This window comes from Macrobrachium nipponense, chromosome 7, assembly GCF_015104395.2.
Source record: "Macrobrachium nipponense isolate FS-2020 chromosome 7, ASM1510439v2, whole genome shotgun sequence".
Lineage (NCBI taxonomy): Eukaryota > Metazoa > Arthropoda > Malacostraca > Decapoda > Palaemonidae > Macrobrachium > Macrobrachium nipponense.
The window spans coordinates 116132885-116154895 of NC_061109.1; the positions used below are offsets into that span (position 1 = coordinate 116132885).

At 36.6% G+C, this 22011-nt stretch overlaps 1 protein-coding gene across 5 annotated transcripts in view; it reads left to right on the plus strand.

Annotated features, from left to right (window-relative positions):
• The window catches only part of LOC135217188 (uncharacterized), a 116588-nt gene extending 94672 nt beyond the window's left edge, over window positions 1–21916 (plus strand). For 2 of the 5 annotated variants that reach the window (XM_064252911.1, XM_064252910.1), the window contains exons 4-5: window positions 3136–3325; window positions 6387–21916. In XM_064252911.1, coding sequence (XP_064108981.1) covers window positions 3136–3307 — 172 coding nt within the window. In that variant the 3' untranslated portion in view covers window positions 3308–3325; window positions 6387–21916. The remainder of the gene's footprint in view (window positions 1–3135; window positions 3326–6386) is intronic. The other 3 variants (XM_064252912.1, XM_064252915.1, XM_064252914.1) reach the window with 3 other exon arrangements.
• Window positions 21917–22011: the final 95 nt, after the last annotated feature.

Here is a 22011-nt window from a genome sequence, read left to right on the forward strand (position 1 = left end):
TTGTTGGTTTTCCTTTTCAATAAATGACTCGGCAATTGTGTTTTACATCTACTTGTGCATTATTCCAGTTAATTGCACAGTTTATTCATTCATTCATGTGCTGAAATAAGCTATTGGCTGTATGTCTTGTTTGAGTGTTATATTTATGGTTTTTTAATCGCATTTCAAGATCTTTGTCACTCTATCCCACATTTTTATGTTGAATGCAAGGAATCTCATTGATGCAGTCATTCCTCTCTAGATAGGGAATTCCTGATCAATATTTTCTACAATTCATAGGTCATAAACATAACATTAAATATAACAGGAATTGAGTACAGATGGATGAAATAAGGTAATGTATATTAAAATAGTTAAGAATAACTGAATAAAAGGTTTCTCTTCCTTTACATAAGGCTGTCCATAAATTCACATATAATCAGATTTGCTGCAACTTCATAGCCTTACCAAGCTCAGATTTGAGGTTAACAAAAAATATATTTTAAGATTAAATAGTATAACAATCATTGTAACTTCACCACAGTACTCTAGATTTTTTAACAATACCAAAAATCATCACACAGACTTGCATAAGCACAGACAAAAGATAGCATGTTGATATGAAGTGTATAGACCTGGAAAAAAAAAATCCTATACATTCAGGTTTAGACAGTTGCATTCATTTCAGCATCTTCTATGTCTAGTGCAATTACTGGATTATTCTTTTTATTATGAAACAGACATTTTATTTTTCTGGAGTTGGTCATATCTAGTCAGTGGAGTCGATTAAGTTGAGATTTTGCTGTACAAAATTTGTCACTCATTGGATGAGTTTTCTTGTCCTAACCCCTGCTTTCTTGTCAGGGGCATACAAACAATGAGAAGCCAGTGAGTGATGGCAAGTGGAAGTTCCTGATGATGTATGCACAGTAGCTACTAATAATGTTCATTAGACAGAAGTTTAGTGTCTGGGGCATTCAAAGACCATGAACTTGGGGGTATATTAAGAATGCGTTTGTATGTGAAAACCAGTATTGTATTAAAATCTTGTATTAAAATCTCTGGTATTAGTGTCTCTATTGGCTTTATGTAGTTGAGAAAATGAGCTTTTCTGTAATTGTTTTTTATACAAGTTACGTTAACCATTTGCCGACTTTTAGTTCTGGGAGCTGAGAAGTTGCCCTCTCTTGCCATTATAGATAAAGAGGGAAATTATGTTTCAACAGAAATTTTTTTTTTATATAAGCTGATTTCCTGTGACTTACATTGTCAATAAAAATACTTCTTAGTCATATTCATAGGCACTTTGTCTATGCCACAGTAGGTAGTTTACTTTGTGCTATGTCGTCAGTCAACTTTTTGCTTTTACATATTTTTCATTTGAGTATTGTCTTTATATACATTACTTTATGGTAAAGGCTAATCATTATGTTTATCCCTATATAAGGAAAAACTATGATATAAAACATTTGATGCTGATGATGAAAAATTAAAAATCTTTAGTGTTAGTGACTTGGTAGTTTCTGATGGCAGATAACACATAGTCCATCAGTCTAAATGAACTTCATGGTAATATAGCTATATTAATGGTTCCCCCTGTAACCTTCTTCCCCTTCCCTCCCTTCTTGAATCTTGATTAGCTCATTAAAAGTACAATATGCTTTGATTTTTTTGGCCTGAGCTGTAAAATATGGAGGCAACAGGTATCAGTTGTTGTGGGCTGCAGCATAGTGTGAAGAGTGAGAAAATAATGGCATGTAAATTGGTACTTCATCAACATGTAACATAAAAATGAGGGACCTTTAAGAAATCTGAACCCTATGGGGATGAAATCATTCATCAGGTCTCTCTCACATTGACGTTAGACATCATATATGAACTCCATAAAAGCTGTCTTGAATGTGGAAAATACCACTCCATATGGACAAACCTGATGAACAGAATAACAGTTTGAATATAAATTGAAGCTTTAATTTCATTTGTAATCCTTGATTGCTATTAGTCTGTCAGTAATTATTGAGTGTCAGAAATACTAGTGTTTTTTACATTAGTAATTTAGGCTGACAAATGTATAGTATTATGTTTCTATGTAATTCTTGAATGTCATTGCTGCTTCAGCATTAATCATGTAGAAGTATTTCTTTATCTTTCTTATAGCAGCTTTCTCGCTGCCATTAAGGCAGATGAGTAGTTTTCCAATATTAGTCATGATTCGATAGCGGTAAATGAAATCTGGGAGTAGATTCCATAGTTATGTACTATATTTCTCTATATAATTATAATAAAATGCTTATAGATAATTTGCTATCATTAGTCATCGCGTCGTTTTTAGTCATCGCGTCGTTTTATCTGGTTTTCCAGATATCCTCTTAGCGAAGGGTGAGTGAGGGACTGTGGTAGGTGGTGTAGTCCATCTTCCTTATGTTCAGGGGGTCATCAGTACGCGGAATTCCAGTTAGCTGCGCGTGTATAGCTGGCCTCCCATTAGCTGTTGGGGGGCAGCTTCAAGTCAGTCTCAGGACCTGATGGTTCTTTGCTGTAGTCTGGCAGATCTCTGGGGTTGTGTGACGTCATCAGGGTGCCAAATTTTAATTGGCGAAGAGGTTTATGATGTAATGGGGGCCAATGGGAGACCAGCTCTACAAGAGCAGCTAGACCCCCAACAGCCAATGGGAGACCAGCTCTAAACGTGCAGCTAACCAGAATTCGGCACGCTGAAGATCCCCTGCTGAACCTCCTGAATACAAGTAAGATGAACTACACCACCTACTACAGTCCCTTACTTACCCTTTGCCAAGAGGATGTCTGGAGAACTAGATGAAACATCGCAATTACTGATTACAGCTAAAATTATCTATGAGCATTTTATTATAATTGTAAAAAAATATACGATTTTATGGAATCTACTCCCAGATTTCATTTACCATTATCGTATTATGACTAATATTAGAACATTACTCACCTGCCTTGAACAGCAACAAGAAATCCGCTATAAGAAAGATAGAGAAAAATCTCTACAAGATTAATGCTGCTGAAGCAGCAATAACATTCAACAAAACCTGTTAAAAAGGTCTCCTAGTCCTACCAAATTACACAAACATATCCCTGTAATGAATATCTTTGCTAGATAACACTAATGAACATTTTATTTTACAGGTGTGTAATATGTATGATAGATTTCACAGTTGGTGATAGGGTAAGGTATTTACCTTGTATGCATACTTATCACACGGAGTGCATTGATGACTGGCTGATGAGAAGCTTCACTTGCCCTTCATGTTTGGAACCTGTAGATGCAGCTCTTCTTAATACGTATGGAACAAGTTAGCAATTTGCATCTCATAGGGTGGGTCTCCTTGAGCTTGTCACTGTTTCTTTTACAAAGATGGTTCACTCATGTGAATTTAAAAAGGGCACCAACCCTTTTTGTTTTCACCCACCAAATTGAAATGTGGTTTTCTAGCACCAACAGACTGATTGGTAATAGGAATCAGACCTTACAGACATTAGCAAGTTTTTATAGTTCAGTATCTTCTTATTAATTTGAATTCACTTTTCTAGCAATGTTCTTTTATTTAATTTGAAGTTTTCCACGATACAAATTTTTATGGTCACTTAAATTTAAAATTTTATCTATGAATTTGAAGTGAAGTGTTGTAAGCATTTTTTTAATGATACTTGGTAATTTTATTTAAATTGTGGAAGGATTTGTTTGTGCAGAGGCCCTTTTCATATATTATTTTCCAAAAAGAAAACAAAGTGTTAAGAAGATTTTGGCACTGTTATGGATACTTGGTATTATTTCCATATAGTTCCTATTTTATGATAAAGGCTAATAATTTTTATTGGTTAGTGTGAAAGGACGATTACAAAGAATTATTTTCATGTGAATGTGTAGATAATTTGTTTCAACTCACAGCAATCTATTTATTTTACAGTAGGTTAAAAACAATGTTTGCATTGAAATTACCTTAGTAAGAGCTATACAGTTTTGGAAATAGTCAAGAAAACTTTTAGCTCCTGACTCATGAAATTCTTGAGAATCCTATGTCATCCATGTTTAGTTTAATATCCCTTAGCACATTGCATCGTGACATGTGGGAGTAGAAAGTAATGCTGACACCCTTGCTGTTAAGTACATAATTATTATGTTTTATATCCATTGGTTACTGATGAGCTTTACTTTCTTATACAGTATACAAAGCATTATTTGTGTAGAGAATGTGCTTTGGTATTTATTGTTTGTAATTGTCATCAGCAACATATTATTAAGCTGTAATGTCTTGCCTTATATAAAAAAGGTTTACTATTAATTTTTAGAGAAATTACTCTATCGAATAAGATATAACTCCAGTTTGGGTGACCAATATTTGGATCTGGGATTTCTACTGATGTAGGTCATTTCTGATTACTTTTATGATAAATTCCAATATTAATGTGATTTGTGTAGTAAATTTTTGTTTAATTGGCATTCATGCTGTTGAAAAATAGGGTCATTTTCCATTTGAAAAAGCTATAAACAATTTTTCTAATGGTGTGTGTGTGTATATATATATATATATTGTATATATATATATATATATATATATATATATATATATATATATGTATATATCTATATTGTATGTATATTATTATATATTATAATTCCTATAGTAATTTATATTATATATATAATATATATATATATAATATATTACTATAGATATATATATATATATATACACACACATATACACGGCAGTCAAAAATCCTAGAAAACCTTAAAAACTATGTAAAGTGAATTTCATTGTATTTTCCTAAAGAAAAAACCTTTATATATTGATTATTTTGCATTTTTTGGGTCATATTTCTTCTCTCATATCAGTGTCATGAGCATCATAACCCTGGAAATAATTTTGATGAATATAATTGGAAAGTATCGGAACGTCATAAGCCGGGACTGCCTGTGTATGTGTGTATTTATATATACGTGTGTGATATATATATATATATATATATATATATATATATATATATATATATATATATATATATATATATATATTATATATATATATATATATATATATAGTGAAATCTACTGGTCACTTTTTTACTAGATACATATGCAATTGAAATAGCCACAATGCCCTCTCAACTTCTTGAATTCTTTAGTCTTTTTTGGATACACTTGTCACTACAAAGCCTGAAGATCCAAGTTCTTTGAACTTAGATATTCAGGCTTTGTAGTGACGAGCATATCCCAAACAAAAAGCAAAGAATTTAAGAAGTTAAGAGGGCATTTTGGCTATTAGACAAATTCCACAAAGGAAAAAAAAACAATGGAATACTGTAAGGCCTCGCAGTATTTTATTGTTTCTCTTTCCTTCAAGGGATTTTGTCTTTATACATTCATCATGTTCCATATTTTCATGAGTCAGTTTTATATATATGTATATATACACATACATGCAGTCCCGGGGTATGGGGGGGGGGGTGTTCCGTTCCTGATCGTGTGACAGTAACTGAAAATTGTCGATAATAGTGCTGATCCCTGGTTATCAGCACCAATCCTTGGTTACTGGCACCAATAACCAAGGTTATGTATTGATAATGGGATCGGCGCATATTGGCTCCGAAAATTCAGTTCATCATGGTCGCTAGAGGAACACCATAAAACTGGATCGCCAATGACTGAGACCGATGACTGCCTGTATGTATGCATATATATATATATATATATATATATATATATATATATATATATATATATATATATATATATATATATATATATATATATGCAATCTAAAGTTGGCTATATAAAAACATTTACATGACAGATTTTCTGTCATTACATAAAATCCCTTTATATTAAGCTAAAAAATATCTAAAATGCTTTGGTTTCAGATAGCCAAGCTCATTGTTTCATAAATGTACTGTTCAGTGATCATGATTAATTACTCAGTTCTGTTGCTATTGTAGGGCAGTTAGAAAAAAAAATTTAGCTAAGATAAAGAATAGATCACCATAAGCACTACAACTATTGGGTATATGTTTGAATAATTTGGCATAGATGTACTTTACGAGGTAGGTGTATTGTAGATTCTTAAGCATATAGATCTTAATGAAGTGGATTGATATTAGACTGGTAGTTGATGCAAGGGAGATGAAAGAGCCAAAGAAATATTTTACATGGAGAAAAACCAGTGTTGCACAGTGCTGAAGAGAAAAAAAAGGTCCCTGCTCTGCGAGTTTAATCTAAAGACCTTAGGTTTGTAGTTATGAAAAATATAAATTGATAAAAAATTTGCCATTTCAAGCTAGCATTGTAAATAATGTGCATTACAGAAATGTTTTTATAGCCAACTTTACTGTATATGAGGGTATTTATTTTCAACTCAGAAGAAATTTTTTCCTTGCAGATATCGTGTATGGATGAAAAGTTTTATGTGTAGTATTGGGTTCTACAACCGAAATATTTGGATTTTAAGACATTTTCTTTTATAAAAAGGTTAGGAGAGGATAGTCCATGTTAGTAGAAACAAAAATAAGTGAGCAACAGATAAAAATTTACTATTTATTGTCATGCCACTAAAGGGTTGATGGCTTGGAGCTTGGAAGAAAGATTATTTAAACATTCTGACTCTAATTAATATGAAAAAGATTACCTGCTTTCACATGAACATATGAATACTGTTCTAATAGCTTAGTTTCCAATTTTTTCTTATGTCATTTTTTTTAAATTTCATTTTCAGTATTGTTAAGTCATTTTAGTACACATTACATTTTACTCCTTCAACTTAGGTATGGCATTATTATTAAGCACTGGGAAGGGCAACTGCATATGCATCTTTTGTTGTGATATATTATTATAAAACTGATAAGTGTCTACCAATAATTCCTAAATGACTGCAGGGTTGGTTTTTACAGAACATTTTGCAGATTATTATTTTTCCATAATCCAATACGTAATGGGACAGCAGAAAATGGTAATTACTTTTGAAATGGAATCATGCCTTGGCCAGATATTATGTCTACTGTTAGATGTAGAAATTATTTAAAAGACTTGTGGGATACAAAATACTGGAGGTTACTGTATAGTAGTAGTAAATTGTATTTAGCTTTAAATTCATATATTTTTAAGTAGTTTAAAAAATGGAAAGTAATATAATGATAATGTAGGGAGCCTAATAGCCACTGAATTCTTTTTCCAAGGTGCTAATTTTTCTTTTATGGGAAAGAAAAAACAAGTAGTTAATCTTCATGGCAACAGAGTAAAAAACAAACTGAAGAGATGTTTCCAAAACATCCGTTGACTTGCTTAATTGTTAATTTTGAATATATTCTTTCTTGTTATTGCCACAGCCATGTCTAAATATAGACAGTTTTCCAAGACAGAGATGGTGATAAGAAGGGGTTAGAAGCAGTTAACAAGACTAAGATAAAGTTAAACAAAAATCATGGAAAAGTCGTGTAAATGAAGACCAAAGCCCACCAGATAAAAATTTAAGCAGTTATTACTGAAGATAGTGCAGTGAGCTCTTTTCTAAGTCTAACCCTATAAAGGGCAATGTTTTGAGGTCAGCTAGGCACTATGTTATGCGTTAACTTTCCTCTTGCCTATATCGACATTACATACTGCCAATTAGGGTAAACATTCCATAAAAGTTAACCAAATCACAATATATACTAAATTGAACCCCTCAGAAAGATGATAAAGCTAGATATTCACAGTAACATTAAAGTGTAGACCCAGTCCTAGGTACAAGATGCTGGTAGTCAGGGCATTAGGATCTTATTTGGGACAAGATAATAATAATGCACAGGGAAAATTAATATAAGGTTATTAATGGGCTTGTAAAGTCTTGTTTTTTTTTATAAAAACATTGTTGCCTGATTGGGAGAAATAGCAATTATCAATTAAATATTTAGAAATGCTAACATTGGACCCATTTTTCTTTGGATACTGGTTATTGTATCTTCCGCATGAGGGGCAAATGCACAGCAGTTGGACACAGTTACCAATTTTGTGGATGGACGGTGATCACGAGTCTTGCCCAAGTCTAGGTTTGCCTGCCTGTATCCTCTTGGATCGTTTGATCTGGTAACACTTTAAGTGAGAGAATTACGGTCAAATTGGAGTGCCCATCATGTCTTTCCCCTTCGTGTGGAAGGGTCTCTACTAAGGAGAATAGGATGTTTTGGGTCACTGGAGACGTAAGGCAATAGCTAGGCCTGTAGCTAGATTGTCGAAGCTCGGAACTTTTCACTTATCCTCCAGCAGTCATAACTTTCAGAAGAATGTACATTCTTGGTATTGCCCTTATCTCACTTAATAAATACCTTGATAACTTTTTGGCATTTATGAAAAACGTAAAAATTATTCTAGTCAAATGTTTTGCAACTTTGACTTATCTAACAAGTAGCAATAAAATTTGTTGAGGCAGGAAGCAGGTTGATGCTGTCCAAAAACACCGGAGAGCTATTATTCTGCTTTAAATGATTTATATATTGCCCTGTATTTACTGTAGTAGTGATTCTTTAAAGTGAGACATCATGCTTTCAAGTCAAATGACATTTAAAAAGCTTTTGGTGATTATTTTTTCAATAACTTATTAGAGATACTAATGGAAATTTCATTTAATGATTGCAAGGAATTTAGCTTGGTAATCTTAATTATTTTCTATTTAAATGCTCAAGGAGCACAAAGTGCTGTGTAAACAATGGCTGATGTTAGTTTTTTTTTTTTTTTTTTTTTTTTTTTACTACAATACTCTTATATTACAGTACCTTGCTCTCCATACAGTTGAATGTGATGCTTGTGTGAAATCTCCTACAATATGGTCAGCTTCCAAAAAGGCATAGTAAAGTTGCCCTTCTCCAGTGTAGTGGGAGTTGAGTGATGGAGTAGTTTTTATAGATTATCATAGGTGAGTAGACTGCTATTAGTATTGATCATTTCAAGTTTGATTTGATCATCTTGATTTGTATGTGCAGTAGCTCACACTTGAAAGATAGTAATCCTAGTCATCATTTAAAAATCCCAAGTACATGAGAGTCATAAGTCAACAAATATTTTGGACTTTCCTGTATGATGATTATTTTGGCAAGTGATTAAAAGGTTATAGTACCTTCAGTGTGAAAATGAAATATATTATTTATCATGTTGACCTTGTTCTTCCATCAGCAAATTTTTTAAAACACTAAAATGGGTCATGAATTCCTGGGTGCACTATTATGCTTCCGAAGTAATTTAATACTTTAGTGGGGCATAATTCTTTGAATCTAAGTCTGTTTGTGTGTGATAATAGTGTACTATTGCTTTTTGAAATATTGAAGGATTTTGTATAAGTTTATATAATCCTGTTATGTAAGACATGCAGTAGGAAGATAGTATATATATATTATATATATGTAATATAAAGAATGGTAGGTATATAGAGGTAAACAGTTATGAAGTAATTTCTTTCAATAAAAATCTGATAGCATTGATTCCATGTAATTACAGTGAACTACTATATATTTCTTTCTTTTTTTGTTAGATATACAGTAACAGGCCAACTTGTTTATGATACTTCAATACTGTATATGGTAGTACCAGGATCTTTAAAGTGCTATTGACGGATAATGTTAGGTAATCATTTATTCATTTTATTATTGGTTGTTTTAGTGTTAAAGATAAGTAGAGTAAACTATTATTTCTCTCTCTCTTTCTTTGGAAGATAAATAGAGTATACTATTATTTCTCTCTTTTTCTTTGGACTAGCTCTGAATATTGGTGTCCTTCCTTTACTATTATAATACATACCTCCTTTTATTCAACACAAAATAGAGAATGTAAGAGCATACAAGGAAAAAAGAAAAAGTACAAGAATGATAGCAAACTTATGCAGATACAGAGTGCAAGGACAAGAAAATTCGTCTTTGACACTGTACTTTTGACTGCACTTTTGCTTTGATTCCTGTGCTTTGTTCTTTCACACACTCAATATGAAAGATGTGCGTTGATATGCCATAAATTCTTCTCTTTAAATATCACAATACACAGCTTTTTATTTCAGGGTATTCTGTTCTTAAACACTTTTGTTAATTTTATAAAAAGTCATTAGTATACTTTAGCAAGTGTAAACAGCTATGAAACCATTGCAAGTTTATAACCAAAAATTTTCTTTTGTCGTCAGTCTTTAACCAGATTGCATTGTAAAAACTTTTACATTACCTATTCTTTGTTGTCACTCTTAAACCAGGTTAACTTTTGTAAGAGTTTTGTATGAACTACTGTAGTTTTGTTTCCAAGCATTTGATGACAAGATTTGAAATGAATGTGATATTTCATTATATTTACTATAATAAGGCATTTCTACAAATAACCTATGCATATATAACTCAGTACAGCAGAGCATTTCATGATGATTTTAGATGGAAAGGATCTCATTTCTATAGGACTGCTGTCCCTGGAATTTATCTTCTTGTGAGGTCACGATAAACTTTTTTTAGTTATCTCAGCTGTGACTTTGAGGTTTTAACTTGTGTAATTCTGCATAATTTAGTTTACAGTATTTTTGTTGTGGTGCCCAGTGGTTCCTCTGCTGTTTTTGGAGTTTAAGTTCTATGGGTCTGCATGGTGAAGATATTCTAGTTTGAAGAGTTTATTGAAGATTCATTTTAATGACATTAATTGAAGTAGTCTTTACGAATATTTAATTTAATAGGAATAACCTAGTCGCATTATGTTTACTTTTCATGAATTTTAAGTTTTTTTTTTCTTTATTGAGGATTCTGTTTAATATTGAGTTCAACAAAATGGCATAAGAGGCTTTGGATTTAATTTTATATACATTAAGAGGAGCTAGAAGAGAAATTTACAGCTTGCCAATATAAAGGAAAGTCCTGGATAAATTATTTTCATTATCGTGTAAATAAAACCTTGTGCTGCCTCTTTAGGTTTCCTGTTTCTCACAAGGAGGAATCATCTGTTATTAGTTTTACTCTCAGAAACACAAGGTGTTAGATGCTCAGTGAGTTAGAGCTATAGATACTTAATCTTTTAAGTGAAAGTAGTTCTGTTAAGTGCAACTTGTATGTGAGGTTTCAATGCAGTCATTAGTAATTATTATTAAATGTTGTGATATTTCTTGATTTTGGTGTAGGATTCTGCAATTTATTTTTAATAACTTTTGCTTTTTCCAGTATTTATGTTGACTTGTACGTGTGGTATCATTATATGTTATGAAAATTATTTTGAACATATTTTTATTACACTTTAAGTACTACATGTAACGTGCTTATGAACTGCAAGTTAGCAGGATGCATTCTGTTGTTTTTGAGATACTGAGCAAAGCATTTTGGTATCATTCCTTGAACTTGTCAGGTTGGTAACTCCTTAAACCTGTCATGTCGGTAACTATTTAAGATAGAATATTTCACATACGAAAAGTGTTTTTGGTAATCATGTTTAATGCCAAATGTTAGCTTTGGCAAAGAGCTAAACAAAATAATATGCCTTAATGCTGCTTTTGATTCACCCATTTTTTTTTTAAATGTACATAATGCATGGTACTGGATAGTAGTGAATATTAGGAATGGAATGCTTTGGACATGGATGAAAGCTTTAATTTTATAAAGGAAATCAGTGTGATAATGTATTTTCTTTTGCCTACTATGTTTATGGGATTGCCAGTTCAGTATGTACTTAATGATTAGGAAAAGGCAGCAGTCTCAGGAGCAGATGTTTCAGTTATTTGATCTTACATTTGAATTGTAAAGAAATCTCTCTTTAGATGTTAACATTTTATGTTGCCTGCATTTATATTTTGAGTATTTAAGTTTATGCAATAAAATGCAGACTTTTCACTGAGTGTTACTGTAATAAATTGAAAAGCACAACTGATTGTGTAACTGGAAGTAGAGCGTCAGCTATGGTAATTTTTCAGATGATTTGTACAGATATGTGAAGCAAAGCCCCTAATTTACCATGTGAGATCTTTAAGCAGTAAATTCTAGAGTTATAAGCACTGTACAATACATTTACCAAAGTAACTTGGATTAGAAGTGGAATTTCTACCAAGCTTAATGAAATAAGAGGAAATCTTACTATTCAAGGTTGTCTGTATATCTCCGTGGTATACTGGTATGTAGAGATGTGAATAAATTGTAAATACAGGTAAAACTTAAGAGTATTTTCGTGGCATATATTCCCAAAGACTGATTTTAATCTTTTATGTAAATCTTTTGAATATTTCTTTTGTGTAGGAGAGACAGTTGTAATATCTTTAAAGTTAGACTGTATTGTGCAACCTTTTGAAGTATAAATAGGAAACATCTATAATGTATTTGTTTGTAAAATGACAATAATTATGTTGTCAATAGACAATTTTGTGATATAGAGGCCATAGTCCAAAATAAATTCTATTGTATATCAGTGTAATGTATTCCAATTGTACCATGCAGTTTGTGTAAATATTCCAGATATTACCATGTTAAGACATGAATCTAAGATTGTGTTATCTCGGCTTTACATTTTTGGGATTTGCATTCCACTCTTAGAAGTAACAATTTTTGCTGCAGCTGCTAGGGATACAGTCATATTTACACAATCATTACTAGGCTTGGGTATGTGACATAATTTTCATTGGCTTATGACAGAGAATATGGTAGTGATTAGCCAGAGAAGTTGGATCAGGAGGAATAAAAAAAATATCACAACGTAGCTTGGGGTGCTGTGATCATCACAGAGAATGACAGTGTACATGTAATTGGGGTTTGTTCCTAACGAAATACAAACCATAGCATTAATATAGGAGTATCCTCCGAGTACAAATAGGTAATTGAAAACTTGGTAACTAGGTGATTATTGGTGGTGATGGGAAAGGAGAAGGGTAAAGTATCTCCTGCTCACTTTTTCTTCTGGCTGCTGTAGGCTATGGATGTGTTGCGCTCTTCTTTTTGTTTCCTTACTTGGTTGAAAGCTTTGACAAGTCATTTGCTCCTCATTGCTCTTTGTCGAAGGGTGTGGTCATCCTTGTGGAAGGTTTATGTTGCCCAGTGGGTTAGGTTTGGGAAGGGGAGAGAGGTAAGAGAAGCTCGCCAGCTTCATGGGGGGGGGGGGGGGACACCCCCAAATCCGTGTTCCTTTCCTCCATTTTTCATTTGTATTACCCCTCCTGTGAGTGCTCTCCATTCTCAGAAGGGAGCAGAAGTGCAAGATCATCAGGTGGTATCATCCTACCTCTGGCAGAGCTGCCAGCCCTACGAGAGCTGAAAGTTAGCTCAGTGGTCTGGTTAATTAATAATAATAATAATAATCTGTGTGTCTCTGTCGCTCTGTTCAGCCTCGGTTGGATAATCAGGGAAGTGTGTTGTAAGAGACAACCCCTCCCCTTGCAATTTCAAGGAGTTGCACAAAAAGGGGGGTTGTGCAGCATGCTCACTCTAAGGATAGGGTTCATTCTGGTGATGGAAGTTCATTTTCTTTACCTTCTTTGGGAGGCCACAGGCAGGAACCTGCACCTTTCCCTCACTGCACAGGGGCAGACTTTGGAGTGCAGTCTTTAAGCACTCTTGCTTCAGGAAGTGACTGCCTTGATCTCCTCTGCCTCATATGTGTGAGGTCTGTTGTGCAGGTGGTAAGGGAGTGGGTTGGGGTGCAAGGGTCCATTCTTCTTCCCCTCTTATCTGCTTGTTTAGTTTCTGCTGAGTCTGGTAGCAGGGGATCATTGTCTCTGTTAGAAGTCCATTCTGATAGTGACCCCACTGATTCCTGTACTTTTTCTCCAGCAGAGGCTCATCTGGTTTAGTAAGGGACTAGGAACAGCCAACAAAGCAGATACCTGGCCTGACTTCTTTGCCTAAAGAGTAGGTGACTAATGTCCAGGTGATTGAAGGCAGAGTTTGAGCAGCACTTTAGGAAGATTATTTGTGACATTCATTAATTGAATAACCTCAGGGATGCTACTACCTTGGCTTCACACCAGCTGACTATTGTCTGCTGTGCTTGCTTTCAGGAATGCTAGAGATGCAGCCCTCAGTCAGGTTGCCATGGTCTGGTACCTTGTGGTATTTTGGAGGTGAATAGCACATTCAGCAAATATCTTACCCTGCTGCTTTCACACCAGAGGAGATACACATTGGCATTAGACCCATAAGAATGTCAGCTGATGAAAGAACTGTTTCAAATTTCTACGGGCTGCTCTAGGAGGAAGAGCCCATGCTGGCATAAAGCCATTTTAATCTCAAACAACATTCAAAGGCTTTGTCCAGAGTTTAATTTTTTCTGCTGCAGAGGCTCCTGCCTTGTAGACAGTATCCATGACATCTCTTCAGATCATCTTGTGACTCCACCTTGAGTTGAACACACTGACACACACACTATGCTGTGCCAGGAGTTTTGTCTCACAGCAAGAGGGCATTGTTTAGTATGTTGCTGGTGTCAGCAGGTTGCACCTCTGCTAAATCTGTGGGGGTTAACAAAGCCCTGCACATCTGATCTGGGTTTACAAAGAAGTAAGTCCTTCAGAAACCTAGATGCATAGTCCAGCCTTCTTCCACTGAAAAGGTCAAGGAATCTAACCAGCCCTTTCATTCTTCTCCCAAAGGTGGTACCAACAAGGAAGGGAAGGGAAGCAGGGCAAGGGTCACTGAGGATGGTGATACATCTCCTCTGCTGTCTAGAGTAGGGGGTTGCATGTCATACCATTGGGCTATGTGGCAAGAGCAGGGCGCAGTGCGTTGGGTAACTGTCCTTCAGGATGATTTTTGTTGTCTCCTCTCGGATACACTAAACACATTCCATTTCTCCCCTTCAGATTCATGGAATTCCAGTCTTTTGGCTTTAACATTTAAGTTTTCCTAGCGGAGAAATGAATGGAAGTTGGAGACCAGTATTTAACTTCTCTCCCCAAACAAAAACTGTTACAGGCTTGGTTCAAGATTGGTAGAGCACAGACTATTCAAATCCATCTTGGTGAGAGATCTCATACTCAATAGATCTGAAAGAAGCTTACTTTCAAGTGCAGATTCACTAGAGCCCTCTGAAGTACTTTGTCTGCTGCCGTACCCATCTACCAGTTCAAGAGGTAAAGGACTTTGCCTGGTGGCCAGATACCAGAACTTTCAGCCTCCAGAGATGCTTCTGCTTTCAAATGCATCAAGGGAGGGTATCATGTTCTGCTCTGTCTACTGGTTGAGGCACCAAGAGAGGTAACCCCCGTGGCCCATCCTCCTGTGTCTGCTACATATTTGCAGCTATCATTCTATTCACTCCCTGCATCCTCATGCTTGGAGCTTATTCTGCACCTCTTGCAAGAGAGAGGCTTTTCTTTTTGGGCTAGGAAGATGCTTTTTGGAAGAACTTTTTTTATTTTTCTGGTAATGACGGCAGGTGCAACTATACCTTTACCTCATTCTACTTGAGCGATGCTGTCTCCTTTGGGATCTTTGTTAGGTGTCCCAACTAATTTTGAACCAGTATCTTATCTAATTACTGGAGGCTTATTGTGAATCTGGAGGTGTTTGTGGAATAGATGGGTTCCCTTCCATCCTTTCCCCTCTTATTCTCTCTCTTTTAACAAGGAGAGGGGCATGGTAGAGTTAAGTCCTCAACCCATTACTTTAGTAATATGCAACAGAACTGAACTACCTTCCGACATGAAGTCTTGTACAGATGTCATGTAAAGTAATATGTAGCAGAACTAAACTATCTTCTGACATGAAGTCTTGTACAGGTGTCATGGTTTTCCAAAGTTTCCCTTACATGAGTACCTTCTCCAACTACATGAATACCCTCTGAAACTACAGGGTACTTGGGAACTGGGTTGTAATACTCTGGCCAACAATTTTGCCAGACTGGTAGGAGGCTACAGGAGTCAATGACGTCCCTCTGTTACCAAGACAACCAGGGACATAGCAATTCTGTGATGGCTGTCAGCTCAAGCCAGTTGTCAGGACTGACCTCCTTGAGGCATAAGTTTCCTGTATAAAAGGCTCTGTTTGTACAACAAATAAAAATTTGTTTAATAATTTGCATTTTACCCAGGTATACAAACCGGAATCTTTATATATCTTAAACCCACCTCAACCACCGCGCTTAGTCTTTCTTTGCAGCATAAAGTAAAAGTAAGTGCGATGGTTGGTGAGTGAGAGATGCTCGCAAACGAACCCCTCATCTCCAGTTAATTACCTTGTTACCAAATCTTCACATTCAATTACACCTCACACTGAAGGATACTCCTATACGTACATATAATAGGTTGTGTTTGCATACCTATGAAAAATACGAATTAATTTTAGGATTTGTTATAATTTTGGCCAAGACAAATTTTATTTTGCATTTGATATATTTTTATTTTTGCAATTAATAAATTATTCCAATTTATACAAATGATGAACCAGCCTATTTCAGACCCCCAAAAAGTATTTGTTCATACACAGAACAAACCTCAGGTCTTAAGGAAGGGTAATGTTCTCTAGTGCAGCTTAAGTCCGGTTAAAAGAAGTTACAAGAAAATTGGCGGCATCAGGAGATGGATAAGATGGCAGTAGTTAAGAGGAGGAGCCAATTTCCTGCATCCCATCTCTGGAGGATAGTGCCAGTTTTTCTCTGACTGCCTTTGTAGAAGGATGCACTTTTGTTTTCTCTCCTAAAAGCCAGTTCTTTTGCCACTTCCTACCCACATTTGCCTTTGGATTTTGTGAATTCCTTTTAATTTTGTGTTTTTGGTGTATAATTTTGTGTTATGGAAGATCTACTGCGAGTATGCATTCCCACATCCCTCCTAAGCCTGTTAAACTCCAGAGAAAATGTCATGTTGGCAACAATCCTTGTTCCCGATTCCTACCCTCCTTTGCGAAAGACCCTATTCTACTACTTGTCCTAGATATAGGGCTCACATCAGCAGCCTTGCCCTGAATGTGTTGATTGGCCTCCTGAGCAATGGAAGAGTTTGGATACGAGGAGATATAGAAGGTCTGCGCCGCCATCTTAGGAGGGGTTTGCCTCTTCAATGGCAGCTTCCAAGTCTTCTTGTTCTTCCTCTTTCTTACCAAAATCTCACACTGCTGCTCCTTTCCACAAAGATTTTTTCTCGTCTCATTCTTGTAATGCTTCAGCCTTGTAAGATTCAATTGGGGTACAGGAGATCTTGTAACTGATGTGGATGCCCCTGCTGTCATTGGTGGGGAACCTTTTCCCCCTGGGAGGGTAGAGGCTGCCCCTCCTTGTTCTGTGTTTTCAGGCAGTGATGTGCAGATTTTGTCAGACTGTTGGGACTCCTTAGGCCTACCAGGCACATAAACCCTTTCTGGTCTAGTGTCCCATTGTCTTTCCAACTGTACTACAGTTTCATTGGCCAAGACAGTTTCCATCTACTGTCTCTGTGACGTAATCTCACTTCACTTCTGCCAGAGCTTCTGTCGTGTTGGCGTCCTTCCAGCTGTCTTCAACAATTGCTGCTCCCCACTCCATGAAGTTATCCATGTTGCCATCAACTACACCGACTGCTCCTGACTCCCTTGTCCAATCAGTTTGCAATAGAGTCGAAGGTATCTTTATGGAGAATTTTGGTCAATCGGAGGCTAAACTATCCAAGGAGAGACACCTTAGTTTTCCTTCCTCTTCTTACTCTGTCTTCGGTTCCCATCAAATGTTGGAGGAAAAGAAACTTCGTAGCCTCTCCACGTAAGGAGATTCACAGATCTTTGGTTCTCATCATCTCCTGTGGCTGTCATTCGATCATCTAAACACGTACGTGGTAGTCCAGTCCACGCTACCACCAAGGCACATATATGTGTTCCTGTGACTTTCATAATGCTCTACCAGCTGACAAAGTTACAACTGTCAACTCTACAGTTCGAACTACCATTCAAAATACCTCTCCTCCCCATACTGCTCAAGGTACAAGTTTCTAAGTCAGTGGGAAGGACAATAAGGTTCCCATCAAGAGATCTAAGCCTCTGGATCTTTTCCTCAGAGGTCTCCTTCACCTTAGGTTCAACTATCACGGGGTGATAGTCCAGGGAGATCTCGTGACTTCCCTTATTCAGCTTGTCCACATTCACCAAAGAAGTTTTGTGTTCACCTTTCTCGCTTACAAGGATGGAACCGTGATTCACACTCCTTTACATGGAGGTGACTGCACAGCATGTAAAAGTTGCTCACGTGTTAGTGATTGAGAATCGTGCTCTCACTTGCATGGATGTGACCATGCTACATGTTACCCAATTCCGGCACTACATGAGAATTTACGTCCTACATCCCCTTACAAGCAGCATTCCTGTTCACACATTCATGACAGATGCACGCTCTTGTTCTCACATATGTGACCAATCTTCAAGTCACAGTTCTTCATGGCATCGTAACCTGTCACAACATTCCTCACTCATCGCAATTCTCAGGGCCACAGAAGGAATGGTGCCCCTCCTCACTCACTGTCATCAGTAGGGGATGCCTGGCAAGCCATTGGGCAACTTGTCAACAGTTTGGGGCAGACCTGGGTAGTAGATGCCCTACAGGTGGGGTATACCATCTAGGATCGGTAAAACATCTGGCTCTTCAATACAAGGTGAAAAAAAAAATAATGAAGAAAGAAGCTGTGAAAATATGTATATATATTCACGGATGGCTTTCTTACCCTCTCCGGCCACAGGCGACTTGAGACCAGTTATAGACCTGTTGACCCTCAAACTCTTCATCAGAAAGATATGGCACAGGTTGGAGACTCCCCAAGCCATCAGAGAAAAACTTCATGCTAACGATAAGACCTGAAGAATTCCTATTTCCAAATTCCAATTCATAATCCTCCCAGAAATAACTTCACTTCAGAGTGGGAGAGAGAGTTTATCAATTCGAGGTCCTATGCTTCGGCCTCACCAGCCCCACAAGTTTTCCTAGTTCTGGCGTATTCTCAGGTAGAGTTGTTTCAACACAGATAGAAACTTCTCCAATTTTGTTACAGCTTAGGCAATTTGAATAACTCTACCTAGGGATGGTGATGAACGTTATTCTACCTAGGGATGGTGATGAACAAGACACTTCCGAGAGTATTTCCCACAGAGCAACGCCTAGAGAAGTTCAGGAACTATGCCCATCTTTATTTTCCAAGAAGAAGCAATCCACTTGTAAATGGCAAGTCATTCTTGGATTCCATTGTCTTAGAGAAGCTAGTCCCTTACAGTCGAATTCATATTGTCTCTCCAATGGAGACTGAAAGAGTTTTGGTCTGCAGCAAAGAATCCTCCCTCGTTCAAAGTTCCATCATCAGAAGAAGTGAGAAAAGACTTAGCTTGGTAGCTGGATGACAGGAACCTGACCATATGAGTGCCCCAGCAATCTCCCCCTCCAGAGATTCTCCTGTTCTCAGATACTAGATGGGGAGCACACTTGGAGGATCTATTAACATCAGGAAGAGTGTGGGACCATCAAGAACAAACAACTCCATATCAACATTCTGAAGTTGAAAGCAGCCTTCCTAGCACTTACGGAAGTTCTAGACGGTGTCAGGGTACATTGTGGTTCTAATGTCTGACAACACTCCAGTGTAGCTTATGTCAATAAACAGGGTCTAGTGTCAATCAGTAATTCTTTCAGCTAGATACATCCCAGGCAAGAACAATGTAGTAGCAGACAAGCAGAGTTGAATGAGTACAGTTCTACTACATCAAGTGGTGGCAGAAAGGATTTTTCTATGGGCAGGCCATCAATAGTCCCGTTTTTTGGTTGGTCATTCCAGATCCATGGGCAGTAGCGCAAGACATCCTTCAGCATCCCTGGGAAAATCCTACCCCGATCTTCTAGCCTTACTGATAAAAGTCCTGAGAGAGATTCCTCCTTGGCACATACTTCTGTGTCAACTGCACATCGAAAGATTTCACCAGTCGGCTGAAGACTATCCAATATCTCCTGCCAGCGAAAAGGCTTTTCTTTCAGCCGCAATTGAGATGTCAGGCTACCTCAGAAAGTCTTTTAGAGCTGGATACCAGAGAAAGTGGTCTGTCTACTCTGATTGGTGTCATCAATAGGGTCTCTCTGTAATCAGAACTACTATTCAACAAGTAGTAGACTTCTTTGTTTTCCTGCATAGGGAAAAACTTTTCAATATCAGCAATCAAGGGATACTGGGCTGCCCTAGGCTAGTTCTGTCTCCAAGACATGCATCTATCCTCTTCTTGGGAGATTTATATGCTTCTCAAGAGTTTTGAGCAGTCCTGTTCTCTGAGAGACCTTAAACCTACAAACTGGAACCTAACGTTTGTGCTGAACAGTCTGACATGCAGTCCTTATGAACCCTGAAGACCTCCTTCAAACAGGAATTTAACTCTCTAACAGATTTTGTTGGTGATGACCTCAGTGAGTTACTGTTGTCCTGTTAGGGCACTGCATAACTATCTAAAAAGAACTTGACACCTCAGACCAAGTTGTCAAAGACTTTTTGTTAGTGCATGCAGGATCAAGCAAGAAATGTGTCCCCTTTAGGCTTTGAGAAGTAATTAGACAAGCCTAATCTTCTCCTTCAGCTACAGAAGTCAATTTGATGTGTGCAAATACACATGATGTCAGGGAACTAAGATCTATCATCATGTTCAAAAAGAACCTGTCAGTTCAGAGGATACTGAAGGCTAGTACCTGGTTATGTCAAACCACCTTCACATCCTTCCTTCTGTGGGCCCACAGGTCCTTGGATGTTTTTTCCTTGGGTCCAGTGGTGGTTGCTTAAGTTGTGCCCCTAGCATAACAGTTTGTGTTTAACCTAAGATGACTGGTTTTACAAGTGGTTTTAAATGAGAATGAATGGTTTGACTGGTCTACTTCCTCTCTCTAAATTCCTAAGATGATTGGTTGTAAAAGTGGGAATCATTGGTTTGACTAGTCTACTTCCTCCCTGTAAATTCCTTCTCTACTGGCAGGCAGTGGGAAGAATTTAACCATCATACAGTGCGACTGGTCAAATACAGGTGAGTGTTGAGCTCTTTCCATTAGTTTTTCCTTGATTCTTCATACACGATATACACTACCTCAAGAGTCCCTTCCTTTCTTACAAGGGGAGAGAGGAAATAACGACAAGCCAGTGGCTAACATAGTGCTGTTGTCTCTGGCAGATAAATTCTTTATCTCTATTTGAGATACAATATAACTGGAATTCCGTTTTGTCTCATTAGTCAGATGTCTGGCAGACAAGTAACCCTTACTTTACAGCTCAGGAGGCTCATGACTCCTTCCTTTACCAGTCCTTGGCCAAGCAAGTTAAACCTGCTGTCAATTCTGAGGTTTTTTCTATCTTCCCTCCAAGAGGTCTCTTATGTTAAGACCAAAGGTATGAAAAACTGACAAATTTTAAATCAATTTGTATTTTTCATAACTACCAAACCTGTGGTCTTAACATTCACTGCTAACCTCAAGCCAACCCCTTCATATTTTTACCTGGGCCAGAGAAAACTGACATCATCCTCCAGAGATGGGTTGTAGGAGGTCAGCCTCTCCTCCTAACTACTGCCATCTTGTCCATTTCCTGATACCACCAATTTCCTTGTAACACCTTTTTACTGGACTCCAGCTGCACTAGAGAACTTTTCCCTCAAGTTAAGACCATAGGTTTATTAGTTGTGAAAAATACTAATTAATTTAAAATTTTTCATTTATAATCAATTGCTGTCAGGATTGTGATATGGCCCATAAATCTTTTGAGAAAATTTTATTCTAAATTATGAAACAATTTTTCTATCTACTACTTAAATTGTCAAAGAAGTTTTCCTGATCTAATGATCTCGGAGTAAATTATCGGAGTCATTTTTATTTTTATACAGCAACTAAATTTCAAAATATTTTACGTGGAGAGAATTACCTGCTTCTTGAATGCAATCAGTGGAAAATGTCTTTTTAACAAAGGCTGTGTGGTTTACTGGAAGATCTGTGTATGACCTTAAACAGTAGAGGCATGTATATTAATAAAGTAATCCCTTACCTCTTGTTTTGATTTTCAACCTTTGTAGACTACCATTTTCATTTAGTATGTTTATTCATATTCATGTACATATTGGAAATGGATGATGTTCTTT